At 37.9% G+C, this 24,685-nt stretch overlaps 3 protein-coding genes across 3 annotated transcripts; 1 reads left to right on the forward strand and 2 right to left on the reverse strand.

Annotated features, from left to right (window-relative positions):
- The first annotated feature begins 107 nt into the window (after positions 1 to 107).
- LOC113240496 (protein FAM50 homolog) lies at positions 108 to 5,720 on the forward strand. Its single transcript, XM_026477820.1, has 5 exons — positions 108 to 602; positions 1,165 to 1,302; positions 2,668 to 2,872; positions 3,312 to 3,466; positions 5,425 to 5,720. The coding sequence occupies exons 1-5, from the start codon at positions 258 to 260 to the stop codon at positions 5,635 to 5,637; spliced, it is 1,056 nt and encodes a 351-aa protein (XP_026333605.1). The 5' UTR covers positions 108 to 257; the 3' UTR covers positions 5,638 to 5,720.
- A 1,259-nt stretch (positions 5,721 to 6,979) lies between these two features.
- LOC113240506 (dehydrodolichyl diphosphate synthase complex subunit DHDDS-like) lies at positions 6,980 to 17,460 on the reverse strand. Its single transcript, XM_026477836.1, has 5 exons — positions 17,263 to 17,460; positions 15,203 to 15,336; positions 13,835 to 13,986; positions 12,114 to 12,289; positions 6,980 to 7,219 (listed from the first exon to the last, which is right to left on the reverse strand). Exons 1-5 carry the CDS (start codon positions 17,458 to 17,460, stop codon positions 6,980 to 6,982), a joined length of 900 nt encoding a protein of 299 aa, XP_026333621.1.
- Positions 17,461 to 17,836: 376 nt separating this feature from the next.
- LOC113240508 (dehydrodolichyl diphosphate synthase complex subunit DHDDS-like) lies at positions 17,837 to 24,500 on the reverse strand. The gene is made up of 5 exons (XM_026477839.1): positions 24,260 to 24,500; positions 23,800 to 23,933; positions 21,219 to 21,367; positions 20,463 to 20,638; positions 17,837 to 18,074 (listed from the first exon to the last, which is right to left on the reverse strand). Exons 1-5 carry the CDS (start codon positions 24,449 to 24,451, stop codon positions 17,874 to 17,876), a joined length of 852 nt encoding a protein of 283 aa, XP_026333624.1. The 5' UTR covers positions 24,452 to 24,500; the 3' UTR covers positions 17,837 to 17,873.
- Positions 24,501 to 24,685: the final 185 nt, after the last annotated feature.

The raw sequence follows: 24,685 nt of genomic DNA on the forward strand, positions 1-24,685 counted from the left end.
AAATTTTTTCTACGGCAACTGTACCAAACTGTCACAAAGAACAAAATGACTGACTGCTAGAGTACACTCTATTTTGTCTATAGTTGTTGTTGTATTGTGGTGATCTCTGCCTCTTTCTTTAGTGGTTTGTGGTTGTGTTGTTGATAATTTTTCTAGAACAGCTGGAACTGGAAATTTGTGATTTCTCTGCATTTCTACTTAATCCTCTTCGCTAAAGTTTTCATTTATTGTGACTGTGTTTAACTTTGGGCTACATCATGGCACATTACAAAGGAGCTGCCTCTGAGGCTGGCAGAGCTATGCATCTAATGAAAAAACGTGAGAAAGCTCAGCAGGAGATAGAACTTCGTAGGAAAAAGATTGAAGAAGACCTTAAAATGGTCAATATTGAGAACAAATTTGCCACTCATTACGACGCCGTTGAGCAGCAGTTAAAGAGCTCAACTATTGGTTTAGTAACTCTTGATGAAATGAAAGCAAAACAAGAACACATTGTACGGGAAAGAGAGAAAAAACTCGCTCAGAAGAAAGCTGAGAAGGAGAAAGAGAGGCAAAAGGAAATTGAAGCAAAACAGGCCCAGAAAAACAAACAGAAACGTCAGGTGAGGGAAACTTAACCCATAAATGGTAGATACTCCAATTCAGCTTCTCCGACTCGCATGTAGCGTTGTGGTTCCATGTTCATTATGCCAACATGTAAGAAGTGGAAATCTGCTAATTTCTATATTACAATGCAGCCTGTATATAGTTAAGTTCAAAATGAATGCCTGACACTATCTAAGCCAAATTTATCAACATCTTCACAACCAAAACAAAAGTAAGCCAATCTTGAGTAAAAATAAATAACAGTTGTTTTTAACACCAGCAACTATTCCATGTTGCCATTTTCGTTAAAGGTTGCCTGAAACAAATTTCTTATAGAAAGTCAGTTGTGCTCTCTTTTTGTATATTTGCAATAAAGATGTATACAATTAATTGATTTGTAATTGGTGGTATAATGGGTTATCACTGACCTGTCTATGGTTGGGTCAGTGACCTGTTTATTTACATTTTCTGCATAATGAATTGAAATGAACTATTATATTAATTTTACCCTGGCTGCGTAGATGATCAAGAAGAGACGGCAAACATTTTACTCTATTTCATAATAATTTGCTTTGTCAGATTCAAGCTCTCTCTTTTGACCTGAATAAAGATGAAGAAGAAGACAGTGACAGTGATGACAATGATGGTGCACAGTCTAGTGAAGAAAAACCAGACATTGAAATGCTGGAAGCAAAGTGGAGAGATAAAGAGGAACCGGTGAGTTTAATAATATATTAAATAATTCGATTTCAACTTTTTAAACAAAATTTGAAAATGTATGAGAAGTAATTTTTTTGTGATTTACAGAAGTAATATGTAGGTGCTCAGGTCCTCAATTAGACTTCTTAGCCATTATATGATATGTGACAAGGAATATAATTTAAATCTTTAGTGTCAAGACTGATGAACTACCCACCATATTTAAGAATAGCTCCTGATTTAGACATTATCTATCCTTTATTTAAAGATATACTCTTTGTGATGGGCTATCCTGTATGAAAATAAAATATGTTGTTGGATAACGTCACACACCTTGCTTTGACTCCATAGTAACTAAAGCTCATGTGTTATGGAAATAGGAAACAACAACAGTACTATGAACACCCAGACCCAGAACAATATAGAAAAGTTAGTTTTTCTACATTGATCAGCCGGGGATCGAAATCCGGGACTTCAGAGGTATCGACACTAAGAAAACCCGTGTGCAAACCACTTGACCATGGTGATTGTCAAAATAAACACTAATATGTATTTATTACCAAGAGTGTCCCTTTATGCTCTGGCCACACAGAGGCGGCCGCGGAAGAGTTCCGGGCGCGGGAATTTTTATGTACGAATTTATATGAAACCTGCTCACTGAAACGCTGTGACAGGGTTCATATATACTCGTACATTAAAAAAACTACCGCGCCAGGAACGCTTCCACGGCCGCCTCTGTGTGACCAGAGCATTATTGGGCATGGGTTTCTTCTAAGAACAAATTTTAGGGCATAATCCAATACGGGTTGGGACTTCACATATTTTCCATAGGCTGTGAACTTTCTTCGATATTTAGTAGCAGTAGAGCTCCTTGTGAAAGAGTTCATCCAGGGAAGTACAGCCACCATACCTTTTTCTGCCATCAAGCAGTAATGTGAGCATTACTGCGTTCTGGTTTTGAAGGTTAAGGGTGCTGGTGAAATTACAGGCATCTGGAACTTCTCAACTTATGTATCAGGGTGTCACGTGCAGTGACAGTACGCCTAAGATTTTTGCGATGTAAACCCCTGACGGGCACTAACTGCAATGGATAGACGTGTCGCTTACCAGCAGACGCACGACTTGTTCGTCCCGTCACATGGTATTCTAAACACAAAAAGCAGATTTTTGTGACAATGTTTTTGTTTACCGTTAAATTGATCTAAACTTTCGCAAATGTAAATAACTCACAGTCACAGGTATTTAACGCCTGAGGGATTCAAACTGTCAAAACCTTCTTAATATAGAAGTAACCATTTTGCCACTGAATTACCCCTGCTCTTAAAGACCTACATACCTATTCATCTCAGTTGTTAAACAAAAAATGGACATGCATCATTTCAGGTTCTTAAGAAAATAAAAAAGAATCCTGAAGTAGACACATCATTCCTCCCTGATAGAGAACGGGAGGAGGCAGATTTGAAGCTGCGTGAGGAACTGCGGTTGGAGTGGGTAATGACACAGGCCAGCCTCAAGGATGAGCCTATTACAGTCACCTTTAGCTACTGGGATGGATCTGGACATAGAAGAAATGTAACCTTAAAAAAAGGTAAATTCATGTACTTGTAAATGATAAAATTTTGTAATATAGACATTTTTTTTTAAATCACTCCTCTAGTTTTGTTATGATTAATAATAATAATATATTATTATAGTGTTATAGTGTTATAGTGATTCATTATCTCAACACAAGGAAATAAATATACACTTATTTTATAATAGACAAAAATTTTAAAATTGTAAAATTATAAAATTTTGAGTGATTGTTATTGTTAGTTGTATGATGCGAATAGAATCATTTATTCAGGTTATCTGAGTCTCAATAATTATTACCATTTAAAATACATTATCATGACCATGATATCATTGTTACTAATATAAACAATAAAATTAATATTAAACAAGTTTTCAATACAAAGTTTTGTCAAAATACAAATGTGTTATAATATTTTCAGTTGTTCAAAATATTTATATGTATATTTTTACAGGTAACTCAATATACCAATTTCTGCAACGCTGCTTGGACACATTAAGGCCAGAATTTAGTGAACTGAAGACAGTTTCTGCCGATCAGCTCATGTATGTGAAAGAGGATCTCATACTGCCACACCATTATACCTTTTATGATTTCATAGTCACTAAGGTGAGAACAAACAATATTTTTATTGACAAATTATTTTTGGACTCTGAAATAGTGGGTTTAACAACGACTTGATATGGTCTTTTAGCTTCCGGAGTTTGAGTAAATGGGGAAAAATCCAATTTTTTATTGGCGTATTCAATGCCACAATTATTCGCTATTCGAAATTTGACAACATGACCAGAATCTACACACTTTGACGACAAGGTGGCCCAGTGGTTAGTCTTAGCCAATTTTGGGAGACAAAGCTTTCTAAATTGGTCCTGCTCAATCAGATCTAATTTAGATAGCCAATGGCGCGCGCTTATTTCGATTTTATCGCACGCGTCGCGACATCATGCTTAGCCATGCTATGGGGCTGGTCTGGGTATTCTGGAAAGTCCCCAGAGTTAACTGCATTGCTTTGTTACTCATTTATTTATTTATAGCCTTTATTGCTGATAACTTACATACTAACTTATCTAATACAGAAACATTGTATGACATGTGTATACTTATTTACTATTTATTATTACTCAAATTTGTTGACTTCGTACCTTCAGCTTGTCTGTCCTCAGCTTGTCTGTCCTAAAACATAGGGTTCTGCCAGAGATTTCCATTTCTCCCTATCTTTTGTTGTTTGCCTCCATGCTCTTCGAGCAACATATTTAAAATCATCTTCCCATCTAAAGTATGGTCTTCCTTTTTCCCTCTGTTCTACAACATCCCTTGGCCACTACACGTGAACTATGAGACACGGAATTTCCTAGTTTGAGACCAGGTATAGATATATTAGCTAGAACTCGGATTGCATATGTAGTGGTGTACTGTTCGCATCAAAACCAAAACAACACGAGTTATTTGTATGTATGGTTCTAATCGGTATCATATAATATGTCTTCTTCTTCAGAAATGTCACAAGTATTGATAAGCTTTGAGTGTGTGCGTTATATTATTTATTTTCTTCACTTTCGACATGTTGACAAACATTTTCATTCCTCAACAATAATTGCATTGTATTATATTATTTGCTAACACCATATTGCTTTTCATATTTAAAGAAATGTTGCTTCACTCGACATTTCCGTTAACTATCGGCCTAATCGGACTAATATTTTCAATCGGATTAAATTGGGCTATCGCCCTATCGGGCGGCTGTTGTAAAACCACGGAAAAAAAGCAATGGAAATGCCTTAAGCCTCGATTAATATCATAACTGATGTTGCCAAAACTCACACATTCTTAATTTGAAACATTACAAAATCTCGATATTGATTGGACGTAGTTTCAAATTTAAAAAGAACTAACAAATTCTGTATTGTTAACATAATTTAAAATTTACTCGGTTGGCATATATCGTTCAATACCTATTATTACAAGTTACGACGTTTTGATATTATATTGAAATTTCAATCAATGTGCTGCCTTCGGAGGTTCTTTGATCAACGACGACGAATTGGAGTTACTTAGTTCTCCAAACAAGAAGCGACCATATTGCAGGGATATAAGCTTTACTTTCGTTTCATGTAATAAAAAAAATATTTCGGTAAACAGAAAATTAAAATTTATTAAAATAAGACTCCGATGGTATAAAATACCACGAGTAATATTTTTGGTGTGGCTATCGTTTTTGCACTCCAAAACAGCATAATAAGGCATTTTTTAGAATTCGCACGAAAGAATGATACAACCATACCATGCAAAGCGAAAATGACGGACTGTTGGCACGCGTCTGACTCTAACTAACCACTTCTACTGTATTTATTGTTCTGTGCGTAAAACTGTATGTCCAAGTTCATTTAAAATTGCAAATATGTGGCACTGGTACTACATGAACCGTCCTTTATTTTGTTTAATTAGTTCACATTAACTTATTTTGTATTTATTATAGATTATAAAGAATATAATTGGTGTTGTCTTTATTTTAAAAATTCTTAGATGTCAATATTGCCTATTAATAATGAATTAAAATATTCCTTTAGGCAAGAGGAAAAAGCGGGCCCCTGTTCCAATTTGATGCGACAGATGACATAAGATTAGTGAATGACGCTACACAGGAAAAACAAGATTCACATGCCGGCAAAGTACTTTTGAGATCCTGGTATGAGAGAAACAAACACATTTTCCCCGCATCCCGATGGGAGCCTTATGACCCTACCAAAACATATTCAAAGTACACCATCAAAGGGAAATAATGGATTTTCAATATTCTGATTACTTTTATAAAGCAATCTTTTGGGATTAGATGTTTACATAACTAATGCCAATAATTTACTGTACTTTTTATTGTGTAAATAAATAATTTATATCAAAATGATTACAGTATTTATTTTGAAATTCTTGAAGGTAACATACATACATAAAAATACACTATTCCCATGTGGATGTTTAGACACAACACCATTGCTAAACAAAGACCGTCCTTTACGTGCATTGACTTACAAATAAATGGACGACGGGTCTAATACAAAAACCACGAAAAAAATGTCCCAAGTCAACCTATTCGAAATTTAAATTGTTATGTCATCGCAGTATCGCGCTGTCCGTAGAACAAATGAAGACTAAAGCGGAGTGTCGCGCTCTGTATACGATTTTAGCGCCTTACAAGTGCGGACACTTTTTAGCGCGGACCCGACGTCCATATAATTGTAAGTCAATGTTTACGTGCCTATATTATTACAATATTATAGAAATATAGCTATTGTAATAATAATGTAATATTTCTCCTATATTTACACTGTTTATTCTCATAATTCCTCGCCCGTTTCTTTTTCCACTTTTTCTCCGTCTTCCTATTCCTGTTACCAAATTTCATTATTATGATATTTTATGTTTCGCCATTTTAAAAACAAGTTAAAGAACCTTCTGATTGGCTGAAATGCTAACCGAGAAAAGCCAAGGAAAATAGATTTTTTTAATACACTTTAGCAAAGGATGTTACCTGCTATGCTACCTAAATAACCTTTTTCTTATTTTAACTCCATTATTGCGAACCATAGACAAATCCGTGCTATAGTTGTATTTTTTTAAATTTATTTATGTTGGTTGTTCTAAATAAATTTACAAGTAAAACACAACAATTTTGATTATACAATTCAAATGGAGTAATGTTGACTCAATTAAAGATTGCCACTACATATAACACTCAAACATAACTAGTTATGTATGTACATGTATATAGTTAATTACACTTCTAATTACGGTAGTAATAAAAGCTCCGAAAACTTTTTTAAAAATGAGCTAATTCAATTGATGAATATCAATGCGTTGTTTACTAAGTTACCGAAAACTTATGTGCAAATAAAAATACAAATATTGAAAGTTTCGAAATATCTTGTTTTAAGATAAAATTAATGTTACATGAAATTGCAAATAACATTACAAACATTTATTTTCCTTCAATTTTACACTTATAATTTCGTAAATTTATGAAACTTATTTTTTTTTTCGATACAAAAGCGCATTTCATGTTAATGAGCTACCAAATGGTTAGCTACCATAATAAGCATTATTATGATCTGACCACTACTTATAAAATTAAAATTTGTTGTGCAACTCGGCCCCAGTGTTTGGTATGGGGTAATCAACAAAATTTTCAACCTCTTGCCATCTCCGTTTCTCCAATCTGCTCAAGAACATTTTCTTCCTTTCGTTGTTTTCCCTTATTATTTGGCTAGGTGGTGCGTACAAGTGGAAATGGATCAATGCGCCCAAGAAACCGTAGAATGAAAACTCCGGCCAAAGCGTTTCCGTGAAGTATAGAACTGTTCGTGATATCTGAAAGGGTTTATTGAATATAAATTATTTTAAATATTGGTCTTTATTGCACATTACTATTGTCTCTACTCAGTTTCAAGTGCAAGTAGAACTCGCCCTCGCGTAAGTTCTTCATTCTATACCTTATATGACACGTACTGATATTTGTTTTAGATTTTCCGTGGTGATAATGGTCAGTACAGAGTACCTACTAAAAAAACCGACCTCAAAAGTACGTGGAATTACGTCTATTTGCTAAGTTTTATTGAAATATCCCCTAGTTCGCCACTATACAGGACTTGACACTGGAGATAATAAAAATCGGTTCTCACTACTCAAAGTATATTGAGAGAAAAACGCCTTGAATTGGAGAAATAGCAAAATCAACCATTAAAGTAATTGCTCCTAAATTAAAGTTAGGCGCTATTTATAAAAATGAATCTTTATACGTGAACAGCCACCCTTCGAGGTGGATGATTTTCTTCATAATAAAATGGTACCACTATGGAAGTACCCCCTTTCCAACAAAAAACAAATCATGAAAATCGGTTCACAAATACCGGAGTTATCGCGTAACATACATACAAAAAAAAACATACTGACGAATTGAGAACCTCCTCCTTTTTTGAAGTCGGTTAAAAATAATTTATGAATATATACTTTTTTAGAGTTGCAACGAATATTCAGCCACTCTTCGGTATTCGGCTTATTCAGACTGATTTTTGCGATTCGACCAAATGCCGAATATTGAATCACTAGTCAGCGGAATACCTAAAACAGCAGGACGAAATAAGATAAACCACTGTAAAGTATCACATAAATTTTATTATTACTGTGCATAACATTATAAGTTCTCGAAAGCTCAATTTTTCGATTCTTGATTTAAAAGATCAAAGGATATATAACATAGCTAAAGTATTTTTCCAAGAGTTAATAAAAGGTAACATTTCAAATAAAAACTGCCTACTTATTATGTAGTTTACTCATGACCTTAACTATATAAGATCATTGTTCAAGACTATTATAAACATTCACAAATTCAACCAAATTATTATTTGTAAACCAAAATAAGTAATAAATAACTTCGGAAAAATAGTTTCATTTCATAAGTAATAAATAATTTAAGTTTTTTTAAAGTTAATCAAACTGAAGTGAAATAAACAACTCTGTCCTAGTAACGAAAAAAAGCACAATTGTGCGTACTTTACACAGCAGTTGTGACTTTTTTCGTTCTGAGGGCAGAATTACTGATTTTAAATTTGAAACTTGAAAATCAAAGTACCTTTTTCGTTTCATTGTAATACAAAATTATTTATCCTAACTGAAGTATTTGTCGTGTTAATTTTTGTACGTGCGTTAATCAAGTCTAATAGTTAGGCCGAACATTCGGCTTTTAGGTCAGACCATTCGTTGCAACACTAGAAAGACATTTTTGAATAATGTTTGTTTAGAAATCAAAACTAGACAACAAAATTTTAAACAAATAATGTTTTGGATGAAAAAACATGGCAAAATGTAATAGGTACCTACTTGCTCTACTTTTATCATCTCCGGTTACCGAGTTCTTTTTTAAAAAATGAATCAAAGTCCGGGCACCTAGGTTATATTTTTTAACAGACGGACACCAAAGTGCCACCACTAGGGTTCCATCTTTCCCGTTTAGATACAGGTTTGCATACAATCTACAGCTACTTTCATAAATTTTTTATAGTAAAAAAAGTTCATATAGGCTATAACTTTATAGAAATCTCCTTCAAAAAGTATGAAATCTTTGTACCTACTGCATTGACTTACAATTATATGGACGTCGGGTCCGCGCTAAAAAGTGTCCGCACTTGTAAGGCGCTAAAATCGTATACAGAGCGCCAAACTCCGCTTTAGTCTTCATTTGTTCGACTGACAGCGCGATACTTTTTTTTTTTTGCGTGGGGAAATCCTCCTAGGATACCTCTCCGCCGCGGGGGCAGCGGGAGGTTATATAGGGCAGCCGGACTTCTACCGGCTAAAACCCCACGGTGGCCTTCTCGGGTGCTCTAGTGGGAAGGATCCGGGATCGACTTTGCGCACCGGAACCCCCCCAGCACTTTGGAGGAGCTACGTCCTCCCCCTCCTCTCCTCACGACGAAGCGGGCCACACCGCCCCGTCGTCCTCCTCGCGGCTGCCTAACTTACTGGCGAACGGAGCCCCCGCTCCGATCGCCCGCAGCCGCGAAGGTACGCCGCCGCCGAGCGGGATCGGCCCTCTCCCGATCACGCTCGGCGACCTCCTTCTGAAGCATCACCGCTTCACAGAAGGAGACCACTGCCTCATGGGACTCTTGATCCGCCAACATAGCCGCTACTATGCTTTTTTCTTTTTTTTGACGGGGGGATATCTTTATGGATACCCCTGAGCCCAGGGAGACTCAGGGATTATGTGGGGACTCTCCCTCCAGACTGGAGGGCCTACCCCACTAAAACCCCCCCGGGTTTCCCTCTCGCCGGTTGAGTCGGCGCTGTGGGATCAGTGAACATTCACCACGACGCCGCCCGGCCGCCCTAGCTTACGCCAGGGCTCCCGCGTCAACGGAGGGGCGAGTCGGTTGTCCTCCGACCCGCCCCCCAGACGAGTGAGGCCGTGCAATGCAGGCTCCGGAGTCCCTGTCCAGAGCCCGCTGGCCTCACTAGGGGATCAGGCGAGCAGCGAACTGCCTTCGCCTTCTCCCCGTACGTCTGCGCCGAAGCGGGTGCGCGTCCGCCGCGTCCTCGCGCACCCGCTCCGCGGCCTCCTTTTGCGACATAACCTCTGCGCAAAAGGAGGCCACCGCCTCCCAGGACTCCTCGCTATCGAGCATGGCGGCAACCGCGCTCGGCAGCGAGAGGTCCTGCCCTACAGTCCCCGTCAGAGTGCGGCGCTGCTCATCCCACCGGCTACACACCTCTAGGGTGTGCTGCGCGGTGTCATCCGCAGCGCCGCACTCGTGGCACGACGGGGATGGTTCCCTCCTCGCCACCTTGTGCAGGTAGTGACCGAAGCAGCCGTGCCCGGTCAGCACCTGCACAAGGTGGTACGACAGTGGCCCGTGGGACCGGTTTACCCACTCTACGAGGACAGGGCGGATCGCCTCTATGGTACGAGCGCCATAGGGGGGATCCGCCAAGCCCTCTTTCCACCGGTCCCGCATGCGCTGCGCCGCGAGGCGACGCTCCCGCTCCACCTCTTGGGGAGCGGGTCGCTCGCCTCGGTCCCTCATTCCCCGCCGGTAGGTGCGGACCTCCACCAGGACCTCGGCTTCGAGGTCCCACGGCGGAATACCGGCGAGGACGCAGCCGCTACTATGCCTGGCGGAGAGAGATCTCGCCCGATGCAACCAGGATGTTCCGCTCGGAGGCCCATGCGGGGCACTCCTCCAGCGTTTGCTGGGCGGAATCCTGGTCCCTCCCACAGTGGTGGCACTGCGTCGTCGTCTCGCGTCCGATCCGATTCAGATACTCACCGAAGCATCCGTGCCCGGTGAGTATCTGTGTCAGTCGGAACGTGGTGACGCACTTTCGCTGGCTCAACGAGACTTCGAGGTTGGGCAGGATCGCGCCGACGGCGCGCTGGCGCGAGATCCACGGCTGTTCCAGCCTCTCGCGCCACTTCTCGAACGCCCGTCGGCGCTCCTGCCTGTCGGTGTGACCAGACGGGTGCCCCATACAGGGCCACGAATCGCACCACCCCACCGTATAAACGGCGAACTCCCTCCGAAGGGCCCCCCAGGTTGGGCAGCAACCGGTGCAATGCACCCGCCACCCTATCAATCCGGGGTACCAGGCGCCGGAAGTGCTCCTCGAAATCCCAGCGACTGTCCAAGATGAGGCCCAAGTATTTTAAGTACTGCCCCACCTGGATGTCGACGTCACCAACGCGAATCGAGAAGCTGGGCGGTTCCCTCCCTCGCGGGAGTTTGTGGAGCCACAGCGCCTCAGTTTTCTGAGGCGCTACTCGCAAACCCAGCTCCTTGATTTTTTCGACGACGCGAGAAACCCCGAGCTCAGCGAGCCGGATGGTCCTCTCGAAGTCCTCCCCTCCGGCGAGCACCAGGGTGTCATCAGCATAACACACCAGATGCACGCCCGGTGCGACCCTCAAGACAGCATCGTATGCTAGGTTCCAAAGGAGTGGTCCAAGGACAGACCCCTGCGGAACCCCACACACGACCTCTCTGCGATGGCTTGCGCCGTCCCGACCCGGGTACGTAATGTACCTGTCGCATAGGTAGGACCTGACAACTCGCTTCAGGTACGGAGGCACTGGATGATACTCGAGCGCCTCCTTAACGGTCAACCAGGGCAAGGAGTTGAAGGCGTTGACGATATCTAGGCTTACCGCCAACGCCACTCCGCCCCGGGACAGTACCTGCGTCGACAGTGTACGAACGTGAAGGATCGCGTCCACTGTCGACCGCGCCTGCCGGAAGCCGTACTGGTCTTCCGACAGGTCAGACCCTACTCGCGACAGATGCCCGCTGAGCCGCTCGGCAAGTGTTCTTTCAAACAACTTGCCGGCCTCGTCCAGCAGGCATATGGGTCGGTATGCAGAGGGAGAGTCTGCGGGTCGACCTTCCTTCTTTATAAGGACCATCCTCGCCGACTTCCAGCCGGACGGGAACACACCGCTCCGGAGACAGCTGGTGAACAGCCGTCTCATGTGGTTCCCCAGTCCGGCGTGGAGAGCCAACACCCACGCTCTGCCCGGGACACCATCCGGGCCAGGCGCAGTGTTCCGAGCACCGAGACAGCGCGATACTGCGCTGACATTACAATTTAAATTTCGAATAGGTTGACTTGGGACTTTTTTTTTTCGTGGTTTTTGTATTAGACCCGTCGTCCATTTATTTGTAAGTCAATGACCTAACAAATTTTTGCCAGTACAAAGATTAATTTAACGAACTTGCCACATCATGAAATCGGAAAGCCGGACTTCTCCTGAGGTGCGAATCAAAAGATCTGGCTCTCCTAACTCCATAGTTTGGGAGACAAGATCTTCATCAATGTCCTCTGGTAGTAGCTCTTCATTTTTCACTGAATCCACTAGAATGGAGGCGGTACGGCCTATTTCATCGCGACCTGTCATAAAAAAAAAACAAGTTTACTTATAACTTTTAGCAAACGCATCTAAATACAAAACATATAAATTATTTTCGACACCAATTCAATAACATTAGGCCCATAACCTATAAAATTTACGACTCTAAAATTGAACTTCGACACACGCTACTCCAACAATATGTTATATCGAAATTAATTTATTCAGACATTACGCTACTTCGACAACACAGTCGAGATGTTTCTTAAAAAAAAATCTTTGTATTCAGATAAGAAGAATCAACATTACAAACCCACGAAGGAAATTGTTTCTTATATCGATGAATATAACAAAAAAAGGACAATATTTTATAATCGGAAATTTATTTTATTAAAATAGTGTTCCATTTTATGGGGAAATCCAGAACCATATCCAGTACAAGGACACTATCTTAGGAACCATAAAGTCGTCTTTTTTGTGAAAACAATTTTGGCACAGTCAGTTTTTTGTCAAGTGTGATTTGTCCATAAAAACGAATAAAATTGATCAATTTTTTTAATTTATTTATTTTGTTTGAAAAATATTTTATGGAATTTGATCAACTTCATCTGTCCCGATTTTTTCATGTCATACAATGAAATGATCCCTTCATGACTCTGAGTCGATCAGCACTAAACAACATTTTAATCATTTTTATGGACAACTCACGCTTGACCAAAAAATTTACTATGCCAAAATTGATGTCATCAAAAAATCTTTATGGTTTCCGAGACAGTTTTCTTGTATCTTCTATGGTTTCGGACTTCCCCATACTATCCCATTTTAAAAAATTCTCAGTATTTTAATAAAATAAATTTCCGATTATATCATGTTGTCCTTTTTTTGTTACCTATATTGATCGATATAAGAAACCATTTCCTACGTGTGGGTTTGTAATGATGATTTTTCTTATCTGAGTACAAAGATTTTTTTAAGAAACATCTCGTCTGTGTTGTCGAAGTAGTGTCGTCTCGGAGTAAAATCATGTCGATGGAACATATTGCCGGAGTAGCGTAGTGTCTGAGTAATGTCGAAGTAACATACTATCGGAGTAGCGTAATGTCTGAGTAAAATCATGTCAAGGTAACATATTGCGTGTGTCGAAGTTCAATTTTAGAGTAAAAATTTGCAGTTCCAATAAAATATATGTGGATGGAATGCAATTTTGTACTTCATCGTTAATAAATGGGTAATTTTCTCCGCTTCTTGCCCGTGGACCACCTACCTGGTTCACCTGGGTGAACGGTGGGTGGTTGACCTATATCCACAATATCCACGACTGAGTGGACCATGGGCAATTATTTCTTTATTAGACATTCGTGAAGTATTCGCGCAAATTGTCGTGAAATATTAAATAATATTTCAGGTTATAAACTCAGATATTAAATAGTACTGCATGATTAGAATTATGAAATAATAGAAATTTCCACCGAAATTAGGTAGGTATAAAAACAAATCTGAAAAAATCCATATTTTTTTAAACCAAAAGCCTTTTTGGTATTTATAAATATTGGGAAACATTATCAAAGAATAAAAATTGTACCCACCAGTGTAGGCAAAAGCGACGTTTAGCCTCAGCTTGTCGTTACCCCTCCTGGTGGCTATTATAGCGCGCGAGGACAAAACGCGGATCTCATCCGAGAGAAGAGACCAGCGGCCTACAAAACGAAGGCTCACTCCGTACGCATTGAAGGTATCTCTGCCAATCAAAAAACCATATCTATGGATTCTCCTCGCATAAGAGATATTCATGCCTAAAAACTATGTATTTAAAGACATTCGTAGACTCTAATCATGGTTATTATAATTGTATTATTTTGTTACACACTATATATTTCTGCCGCCAAGCAGTAATTTGAGCTTTCCAGCAGACAAAAAATCTAAACGGTCATCTTTTTTAATGTTTGATCCTCTTTCTCTGAGGCATAAAATAAATTAAATCGATCGGTATTTTAATTTGTTTTGAGCTACGCAAAAAATGATTGATTTGTATAGATTAAGTTTGATACTTTTATGTTGGGCCTCAAAACTAAGGGCGCGTTCCCACTATGTCGTGACGACAGATTGTCGTGCAGTTTACAGTGTCGGTTGTATATTTAAATGAAGTTGTTCACATATAGCACGACACGATTAACTGTCGGTCACGATTTTTTATCGTTACAACGACAAACTGTCGTCGCAGTGGGAACAGCTAGAACGACAGTCGACAGACGATAAAAAAACGTCACGATTAAAACGTGACGACAGATTGTCGCAGCTCCTATTGTCGTCACGATCTAGTGGGAACAGCTAGTCACGACAGTCGTTCAACGATAAAAAATCATCCACGACAGATAGTCGTGATATGTATGCTTTGCAGTAGCGTTGGGTCGTAGCCAGAGATGGGCAAGCGCCTGATGAGAAGAATGAGAATATGTTCGGAAACGAAAGCGAATTATCTTCTGGCGCTCGCCGGCCGCTGCCGCGACACGCTCGCTTCACTCGCTCAGCTCATGCTGCTTTTTCATATAGGTACTAAACTAACCAAACCTACTGAATGGAGGGCGCAACCAAGCAACCAAGATTTATTAAGAGATCAATATCAGAAGATATACTGGTTATAAATGTCATCAATCCTTAAAAGAAAAGACCAATAATAAAAAAGAGGATCAAATATTATTTTTGAATACCAAATATTAATTTAGTATGCTTAAACATAGTAATAGTGTTACCTTGAATGCAGTTCATTTATAATTTATCCGTAGATCATATAATACAGATGGAACAATTAATATGTACATGTATATCAAACAAAAATAATATATCGTTTGTTTTGAAAAGTATACATTTAGGTAAAATAAATCAATTATTTCTTTGAGGATCAAATAATATTATCCCCTAATATAATCAACGTATTTCATTTGACCAACACTTACATTGAATCCAATAAAAGCTGCAGTTTACTACGAGCGAGCACAGCTAGCGCAGCCACCTCCTCATCACTTCTCTTAAAGTTCTCGATGCTGAATGCGTAAACGGTCAATTCCTTTATTCCTAGCTCGATACACCACTGGAAATAAAAGGATTTCCGAGTCATCTCACCCCTATGCCAACTACACCCGTTCCGATTGCAATTGATCCATCTCTTTAGCGTCTTTTAGACTACATACTTTTGACATATAATTGCTATAATAGATGAAGAAAGGAAAAAAAAGTTTGTTGAAAAAACACTCTCCGATTGGCTCGCCAAACTGGACTACGGTACTTACAGAAAACATTATTTACATGGCACCATCAGAATTATTTTAAAATCCAACTTCGACTTCCTAGGTCAATAGTTTGTCCTACGATGCAGTAAAACCATTTCCGGAAATTCAGAATTCGAAAAAATAATTAAGTAATATTTGATGGTTTTAACAACGCTATGGGTCGTATTTCAGAACTCTACTCAATACTCAAGTCAGGACTTGAGTATTGCAGTGAGCACTGAAAATCATACTCAAGTCCTTGCCATTAGGGTCGTATTTCGAGTGCTTGAAATCATACTCAAGTCTGCTCAAATCCTGACTTGAGCATTGAGTAGAGTCTTAGACGCTCCTTGTAGCTACGTCTATACATGCGTCTATACATATATATGTGGAACACCTTTTTCCGACCTATACTCATGACTAAATAAAGGTTCACAAATTCATCCAAGTACCTATCATTAATTTGTAAACCAAAATAAATAATAAATTACTTCGGAAAAATAGTTTCATTTCCTAAGTAATAAATAATTTTAGTTGTTTTAAAAGTTAATCAGACTGAAGTGAAATAAACAATTACTCATTTTAAATTTGAAACTTGAAAATTAAAGTACCTTTTTCGTTTAATTGTACAAAATTATTTATTATCACTGAAGTTGTAGTATTTGTCAAAAAACATTACCACCACTTCCTAAGATTAGGTTAGGTTAAGGCAACACAGGTTTTTGCCTAGTGCAAACTCCAGATCTCTCAAAGGAATCTTTTAATATGTATTAAATTATTGTACCAAAACTTTTGCACATACTTTACCTTTGTAGAGAGTAATAAATATATTTGAATTTGTATTTTTTGTCTAAAATGATTCCGTAAAATATTCCAAGGAGATGTTGGGAATGAAACAAATACAAGTAGGTAGGTAATGTTTTTTAAGTTCAATTAGCTATTTAAATAAAAATAGTAACCCCAAAGCAAATGCGCTTTAACAACTACTTATATAAGTTCATAATTCAGTTAGATACCTATAGCACTTTAATTTTCATTTCGTTCGATGCAGTCGAAACATGACTTCGGGGTGAATTGATACATACCCCCATTTCCGCGTATAGTGGCATGTGTACTTTTTCCGGAATTTCGCCTAAGTCCTTTGTGTTCATTATAAAAATTTCTCAAAAAATTAATTTCGAATTGAAAACCTCCTCCGTTTTTAAACTCGGTTAAATCACTTCTCGGATATGACCATAGGGTATAATTATTAAAAACTATTAGAAAAAATGTACTTCGATCCGCTTGGATTCGACGGTGCTAGACGCTATGCTAGTTAAGCCATGGAACGTCCCCATGGACATTACGAAATTTTCCCTTTTTTTGTATGTATGTTACGCGGTAATTCAGGCATTTGTGAACCGATTTTGATGATTCTTGTTTTGTTAGAAAGAGGATACCTCAAATGTGGTCCTACTTAAATTTGAAGAAAATAATTGGTGGATTCTTTTCCCCAAGTCATTCAGCCCCTAGTTTGCTACACTTAGAGGTGTCAAAGTGTGGCAAACTAGGGACTGAATGACTTTTGAGGTCGGTTTTTTTTTTCGTCGGAGATTATCATTATAATGTAAGTACACTGGGCGTTTACGTGATCACAGGAATAATATTCTCTATAATAATAGGTCTGAATTGCTTCACATCACATTTTGATGTATGCGAGGCCTGAGGGGATGGAACAGTTGATTTTTATTTAATTTATAATTATGTACCTTCATAGCTTCTGCAAGTTTATCGAAACCTCTCGAATGTCCATCACTAGTTTTTAACCCGTCGCGTTTGGCGAATCTCCTGTTACCGTCCATAATGATTGCGATATGTTTCGGTATAACCACGTCGATCATCTTTACGATTTTGATGCACAAGATTTGCACGAACGATACGCACTTTTCATTCACCCAGTGAGACATTTTAGATACTTTAGTTTTCTTCTTCGACACAATTTTTTTCAGTGAACCTCTCAGATTAAAACTTATAAAAACATTTTTTTGTGAATGTTAATGCAGAGCATTGTCTTAGCATCTGTCTTTAGCATGATCTTATGCAGATCGCAACTGTAGATGCAAGAGCCACAATAAAGGAAAACGTCAGTTATAAATAGTTTGTGTCAAAATTTAATTGCGGAAACTTTAACTTCGCAAAACTTGTTTGTGAGGTCTATAAAACAAATATAACTGACGGAAGTTAAAGAAGGAAACTTTTTATGAGAAATCTGCAAGTAAACGGGGGACTCTAAGTATTAAAAGACATTTTTTTAAATAAATAGATATTATATTTTCAACGCAACATAAACATTTTCGTGCTTAAAATCTACAATTCACGGTCACCCCAAGGTCATTTTTTCGAGTTGTTGTAGTCTGCTAATTTCTAATTTGTCTAAGAAGTTCTTTTGGGTTTCACTGAAGGTTTCTTCCAGTTTCAAAGGAAGTGCATGTCGTTGGAAATGTATTATCGCAGCGAGAAGATTCCAGATGGTGAATTCTGGCCACAATACTTCTGTGAAGTATAGCACCGTGTTAGAGACCTGTAAAAAAACGGCATATAAAAATCAAGCAGAAGTGCCCACTAACAGTGTTAATTCAGTGAACCTAGCAGTGGATAAGACTGACTGAAGACTACCTTAACCTTACGGCCGAGAAATTTACTAGCCACTTGACTCAGCAATTGTCCAGACCCACATTCTTTTACAAACTAATCCAATTTACACATGCTTGCATGCAGAGGCCGGACTCGGTTCCCGGGCCGGGTGAAATATTTGTATGGCCTACATATATTTCTCTTGTGAGTTTGGGTGTAATTTGTGATTGTCTAACTCTGTGTTCCCTAATACAGGAATGAGTGTGTGTGTTGTTACGTTGTTATATGCTGTTTTTTCTAGAATTGCAATAATGGACCATACGCATATAGCTTTAAGTTAGATATTTCAGCAAAATCAGAATTTTCAAAAGTGAGATCAATAATACCTAGACCTTACAAAAATTTCACTTGAAAGTGATTCCAATTTTAATAATTATTCACAAATATATTATACGTGTTGACAATATTAATACAAAGATAAAACACAAAGAAGAGAAAACACAACTGTGAGAAATCTATGACAGTTATTTCATTCAACCAAGTACCTTTACAGCTACCAGCCCTCGTAACATGGCTACGCGTGATAGTCGCGACCCGCGCGATAAAATGGAAATAAGCACGCCCTATTGGCTATCCAAATTAGATCTGATTGAGACAGCCAATAGCGCGCGTTTATTTCAATTTTATCGTCGCGACTGTCATTCGTAGCCATACTACGGGGGCAGAGGTTGTCAAGAGTTGTTGCTTTTTTAATTGAATATTGATTTTATTGAATACCACGATGTTTCCGCCGTTTATTTATGATCATATTAGCGTGTCATATTGATATGACTAATAAAAATTGTTTATATTGGTGGTAATATTTAGTCAGCGTTAACACCCTGTAGGCAAACTTGAAAGTACAAAGTAGAAATAGTGGTACAGTCAGTATCATATTCATTTGCAAAACTTGAGAACCTTGAGGCTTTAACAACATTAATCAGCCACCATACTAAATTATCAAAGGACTTAAAATGTAAAAGTAAAAGTAGAAGTATTGTTTCAATAAGAAATATTTATTACCATGAATGACATTGAATTATTTATTACCATGAATGACATTCAATTATTTATTACCATGAATGACATTCAATTATTTTTTGTGAAATTACTCCACTAGTTTGTTATAATTATTAATACAAAAATCGAACACTTAGAAAAATTCCATCGATTTGTCAGGACTCGAAACTGCGTTTGTAATGCCAACCTAGCAAAGATATTACATCACATATAATAAACGCATCACATTCTTTGATTGAAATGAATAATACAAATTAATAATAAAACAAACAGGTGAAATGGGTATGAACTCAGACGTAGAGGATTATAGTGTACTAACTGATAGATGCATACATTTTAAGGGTCTGGAGTTTTTTTTTATTTTTTTTTTTATTTTTTTTTTATACATGACAGGCAAATGACTCCACTCCACCTGATGTTAAGTGGAAAGTGGTATCCAAACACGAAGGAACCTAGTGCAGCGATGAAACCCTCACTGCACTAGCCACCTCCACCCTGCCTGCCTACAATATGCCTCTTCCATATAACTCGGTTCCCACCACTTAAAAAACATATCCAAAATATATTCTATATCTATATAACTTGTTCCGATGCATCTCAACCAATCAGCGCGAGGTAAGCCGGCGGATCTGCGGGTTCTACTTCATTCATGAAATCTACGCGCTCGACGGCGACACTCCCCTTAAAACACACGCACACATTCGCAAAAATCCGCTTCATAACATCTAAAGAAATGGCGGCCGAGAACCCGGAATAAATTGGGTTATAAAATTATTATAATAGCAAATTAATACAAAATATGGCTAATTTCTATTTTGTAAATCTTAACGATAAATAGTATTACATATGTGTCTATATCTATTTGGGTGTTTCTTTTTAATAGGGCTACGTAAAGAATGTATTGTAGAAGGTCATAGTAATTCGTAGGTAATTAAAATAGCAACACGTAGCATTCATGTGTTTGTTTATTATACAGACATTATGTCTATGGTTTACTATCAAACTTTCGTATCGCGACGGGCAGTACACGGGTAGTAAATTATTTTAAACACTATAGTTAGTTTATGTGTAGCATAAAATAACCAGTAAAATGAAGTGTATATTGTGTGTTAATAAGTGTTGTGTTAAATGAACGGGAAAGGAAATTTTTGTAAGTATTTTTTGTTTCTGCAAAAAGTTAAAGCTTCGGCTTTACCAAGGAAAATTTTCACGTCTCGCCACTGCATTGTAGTAAGTTAATTTTTCAGCCCATTCGTTACTATATATTGTATCCTACCTGCCATAGCATAAAGTCGGACAGCCTAACTTCTCCAGAAGTCCTGACCAGCAGCTCGGGCTCCGTCAATTCCAAGGACTGCGAGACGAGGTGAGCGTCGATGTCATCTGCCGTCAGCTGGTCGCTCGCCACTCCATCGACTATATGCGATGCTGCGCGACTGATTTCGTCCCGTCCTGCCATTATTTTTATATATAAAAAAAAAAAAGATATATTTGTTATAATTATTAATACAAAGATTCGACTAAAAAGTCGTTGAAAAAACCAAATACAAAGATACGACACAAGCACATAGAAAAATTCGTGAGGTCCGCTGGTTCGTTCCGTGGCTTAGTTGGTATAGCGTCTAGCACGGTAAGTTAGAAGACGTCGGTTCGAATCCCGCCGGATCGAAGGATTTTTGTTCTGAGTGTTCGATCTTTGTATTAGTAATTATAACAAGCTACTGGGATAATTTCACAAAAAATAATTGAATATCAATTCAATAAAAATTTAAAGATATATTATTTGTTCAGCATATAAACTTATACAGTAGAAATTAATAAGTTCAAACGTGCAGGCGTCTTCCACCTAATAAATCCGTGTACTTATACGGACGACAACAAACCACGCGTGGGTTCGGGACGGGCGCGTGTGGTGTGTTCTCGTCTATATAAATACCCAGAAGTACACCCCCCCATGCTCCCAACCCGATACGCGCCCGATCCGCACCCGCTGTCAGTGTGTTTTACGCTTTAATAAAAATATGATAGTCACCTGTGTAAGCATAAGCAATGTTAAGCCGTAGCTTATTATTGTGCCGTGTGACAAGCATCGCCTTGGCCACCATAGCTTGAAGGTCTTTGGGAAGCATTGATAGCCTTCCAGCGACGTGAAGACGAACACCCCATTCATTTATTTGGTCTCTGAAACATTACATTTGAAATATACTGTTAACAAGATGTATGCATTTCCTTACACCTAAGTAAACATATATATCCCAATCAGAGTGGTGATCACAATATATCAAACAGCTAATTTCTGTGATATACGGCTGCACAGGCCCTGCAAAAGCCACGCAAATTAATTGTTTCAGGGATTTGTTGTGCTAGTTTTGTTTGTTTTACTAACACTTTTGTATGGACCACCTTCAGAAGTCTGAAATAAAGTTATTTTATTTTATTATTTTTTGTTAAAAATGTAACTTGCCAATAAAGTAAACCATGTTATAAATTGATTTTAATAAGGGTGTGTACGGATCGCAGCGCACATCCAGCGCGTTCGCGGCGCATTCCTCAGGTCTGTACGCATCCTAATGTTTGGTTGGGTACAATCTAGAGATTTTCTTATAAAATATTGCACCTTGTACCATGCTGTTATTACTTTTGGTTGCCTAACTATATAGCTTTACCATCTCAATAGTTCAATTCAACACATCCTCCTTACATGGGACAGTATTTCATAGAACTATGATTATAACAACAACTGACTGTGCCAGTCTTTATTGACACATTGCAAATCTGTACAGGGAGGTACTTTTTGAATGGTTACTCCTAGCTATGAAGAGGCTGTACACCTTTTATTGAACCTGTATTAATTAGCTGTCATATAGTATACATAATACTGTAGGAAATAATTTAAAGTTCAGGGATTCTAAGCGAAACCGCACATACGAATTCTACTACATATACATATATCTCCATTATTACAACTTTTAATGTCAACTGTCTTAAAGACATTGTGTTTGTATAGAAACAAAAGTCCATGCAGCAATTTAGAAAGTTTGTGTTCTGACGATAATTTTCATCTCATACAAACACTGAACTTAATTTACTATTTTGACATAAATAAATATTTAAATCGTGGCATCGTTTTGACGCTTTATGCCAGAAACGCAAAATGCCAAATAGGCAGAATGCCAGATTCGCAAAATGCCAAATGTCACTGCCAGAATCAGGTCTTCCTCCTTACGTACGAACTAATAATCAGTAGTGGACATTCGGCTGAAATGATGATGCTAATGAAGCGAGGTTTTGATGTTTTATTAATTTATTAAAAACAAAATGTAGTTTCCTCCAACTACTAACTAATGAATCTGGCTTTTTGCGAATCTGACATTCTGAGAATTTGACATTCTGCAAATCTGGCATTCTGCAAATCTGGCATTCTGCAAATCAGGCATTCTGCGTTTTTGACATTCTGCCTATTTGGCATTTTGCGTTTCTGGCATAAAGCGTCAAAACGCATGGTATAAACAACTACATTCTGATTCGTGAGTATGTAAGTAAATTCTTTATTTCCTCTACAATTTTGCAACAATTTAAGGTGACGTAATAGTAGTTATACAGGATAATTTGTAGATGCTGGAGCCTAAACTAGGATACCCTGTACCTAAAACACAGGGTATGCATTTTACGTCACCACGCCTCCATCTCCAAGACTTGATCAATATTTAGTGAACTGTGCTTACATCGGGGAGTGGATAACTTGGAGAATGTGTTAGAGTTTGAAATTTTGTTGCTCAACTAATGTGTATGAAAAAATTGGTTGTTTTGTTGGTTGTTGTAATTGGTATGGTTAGTTTGAAAAAACAAATATACATGATTTAAATCCGGAAAAGTAGTTTCATTTCCTATATGTAACAATCGCGAAAACCTAAGAACTCGATAATTTATACTCTGTTATTATTCTATATCAGTCAAAATTGTTACATCATGTAATATTCATGACAAAAGTGATGACTTCCTAGCTTAACTTTGTTTTCATACTGATGAATGAAAGGATGTGTATTGTCTTTTAACATTGTGACAACAATCAAGTATGTTATTAATTGCAATGTCAAGTGTTTATGTTCTATCTATGTAAATACTATTGTATTTCAAATAACATTCAAATTTATAATAATGTAACTCTCATGTGGAGACATCTTATGATTTTAATGAGCAATCGAAATTTTTAAACAATCTAAGGGTTGTATTTCAGAACTCTACTCAATGCTCAAGTCAGGACTTGAGTATGATTTCAAGCACTGGAAATACAACCCTAATGGTAAGGACTTGAGTATGATTTCTAGTTGTTTAAATCATACTCAAGTCCTGACTTGACAGTTCTGGAATATGACCCTTAATTGCATATGTTGCACACAAACTATGAGTGTTCCTGCATACATTTTATAAAATATTAAATTTTTACACCCCAAGGTATTTTGTTCTAGATAAATGCAATACCCTTATGTTTCTATGATTAAAAACAATAAATTTGAAAAAAAAATTCATCTTGTGAATTTTTAGCTAGCTGTTAACTGCGAAAAGCAATTAATTTTGGTACATATTTATTATAACTATTGAAATCAGCTTACATTTCATTCAAGAGCTTCTGAAATTTGTCTCTAGCTAAATCCATGAGGTCATTCACCTCCTCTTCAGACCTCTTGAAGTTTTCTATACTAAAAGCGTACACTGTCACTTCAGGAACGCCCAGATCCAGGCACCACTGAAATCAAAGGTACAACTACAAAACAATAAAACATAGACGAGAACATTACATGAACACGAAGGAATCCCAAATGGCTTTCAATAAGGTGTAATATTTGAAATTGTGCTTCTTTGATTTAAGTTTTTATGACTATAGGCATAAGTGGCATACCATTAATTTTTTTTTTTTTTTTTTTATTAATTAATGTATAGTATAAGGAAAACCGTCCTTAGTAGAGATACACAAATAAACAAGAGTATAAAATCATCTACATGTTCAAATAAATGAACTTACGTGTCGCAAAGTAGTTTCATTTTTACAAGGCTTTCATTGCCGATACGTACCCTTAGGGTTTCTGAAAGTTTATCGAAGCCTTTGGAGTGACCTGTTGCACATTTTACACTGTATTTTTTAGCGTATCGACGATTACCATCCATAATAAAAGCGATATGTTGTGGGATACGTCCCGTTTTCACAACACGAATACAAAATAGTTGAAAAAAGGAAACACAATGTTCATTTACCCAAGTAGACATTTTAACATATAATTAAATTAATTATTTATTTATTTAATTATGATTTTTTTGCAGTTGTAGATACCGAAACAACAAGAAATCTCGTGATATAATAATTAAAAGTGCCGATGGTTATGGTTATAACAATTTTGACACTGACAGAAGTTTTCTCAGTGTTGCACAACATGGTTTTTATTGCCAGTATTATTTACGATACGAATGAACGAAACCTATGAATCGATTTTTATTACACGG

The sequence above is a fragment of the Hyposmocoma kahamanoa genome, unplaced genomic scaffold (genome assembly GCF_003589595.1).
Source record: "Hyposmocoma kahamanoa isolate Upper Pololo Valley unplaced genomic scaffold, ASM358959v1 144, whole genome shotgun sequence".
Classification (NCBI taxonomy): domain Eukaryota; kingdom Metazoa; phylum Arthropoda; class Insecta; order Lepidoptera; family Cosmopterigidae; genus Hyposmocoma; species Hyposmocoma kahamanoa.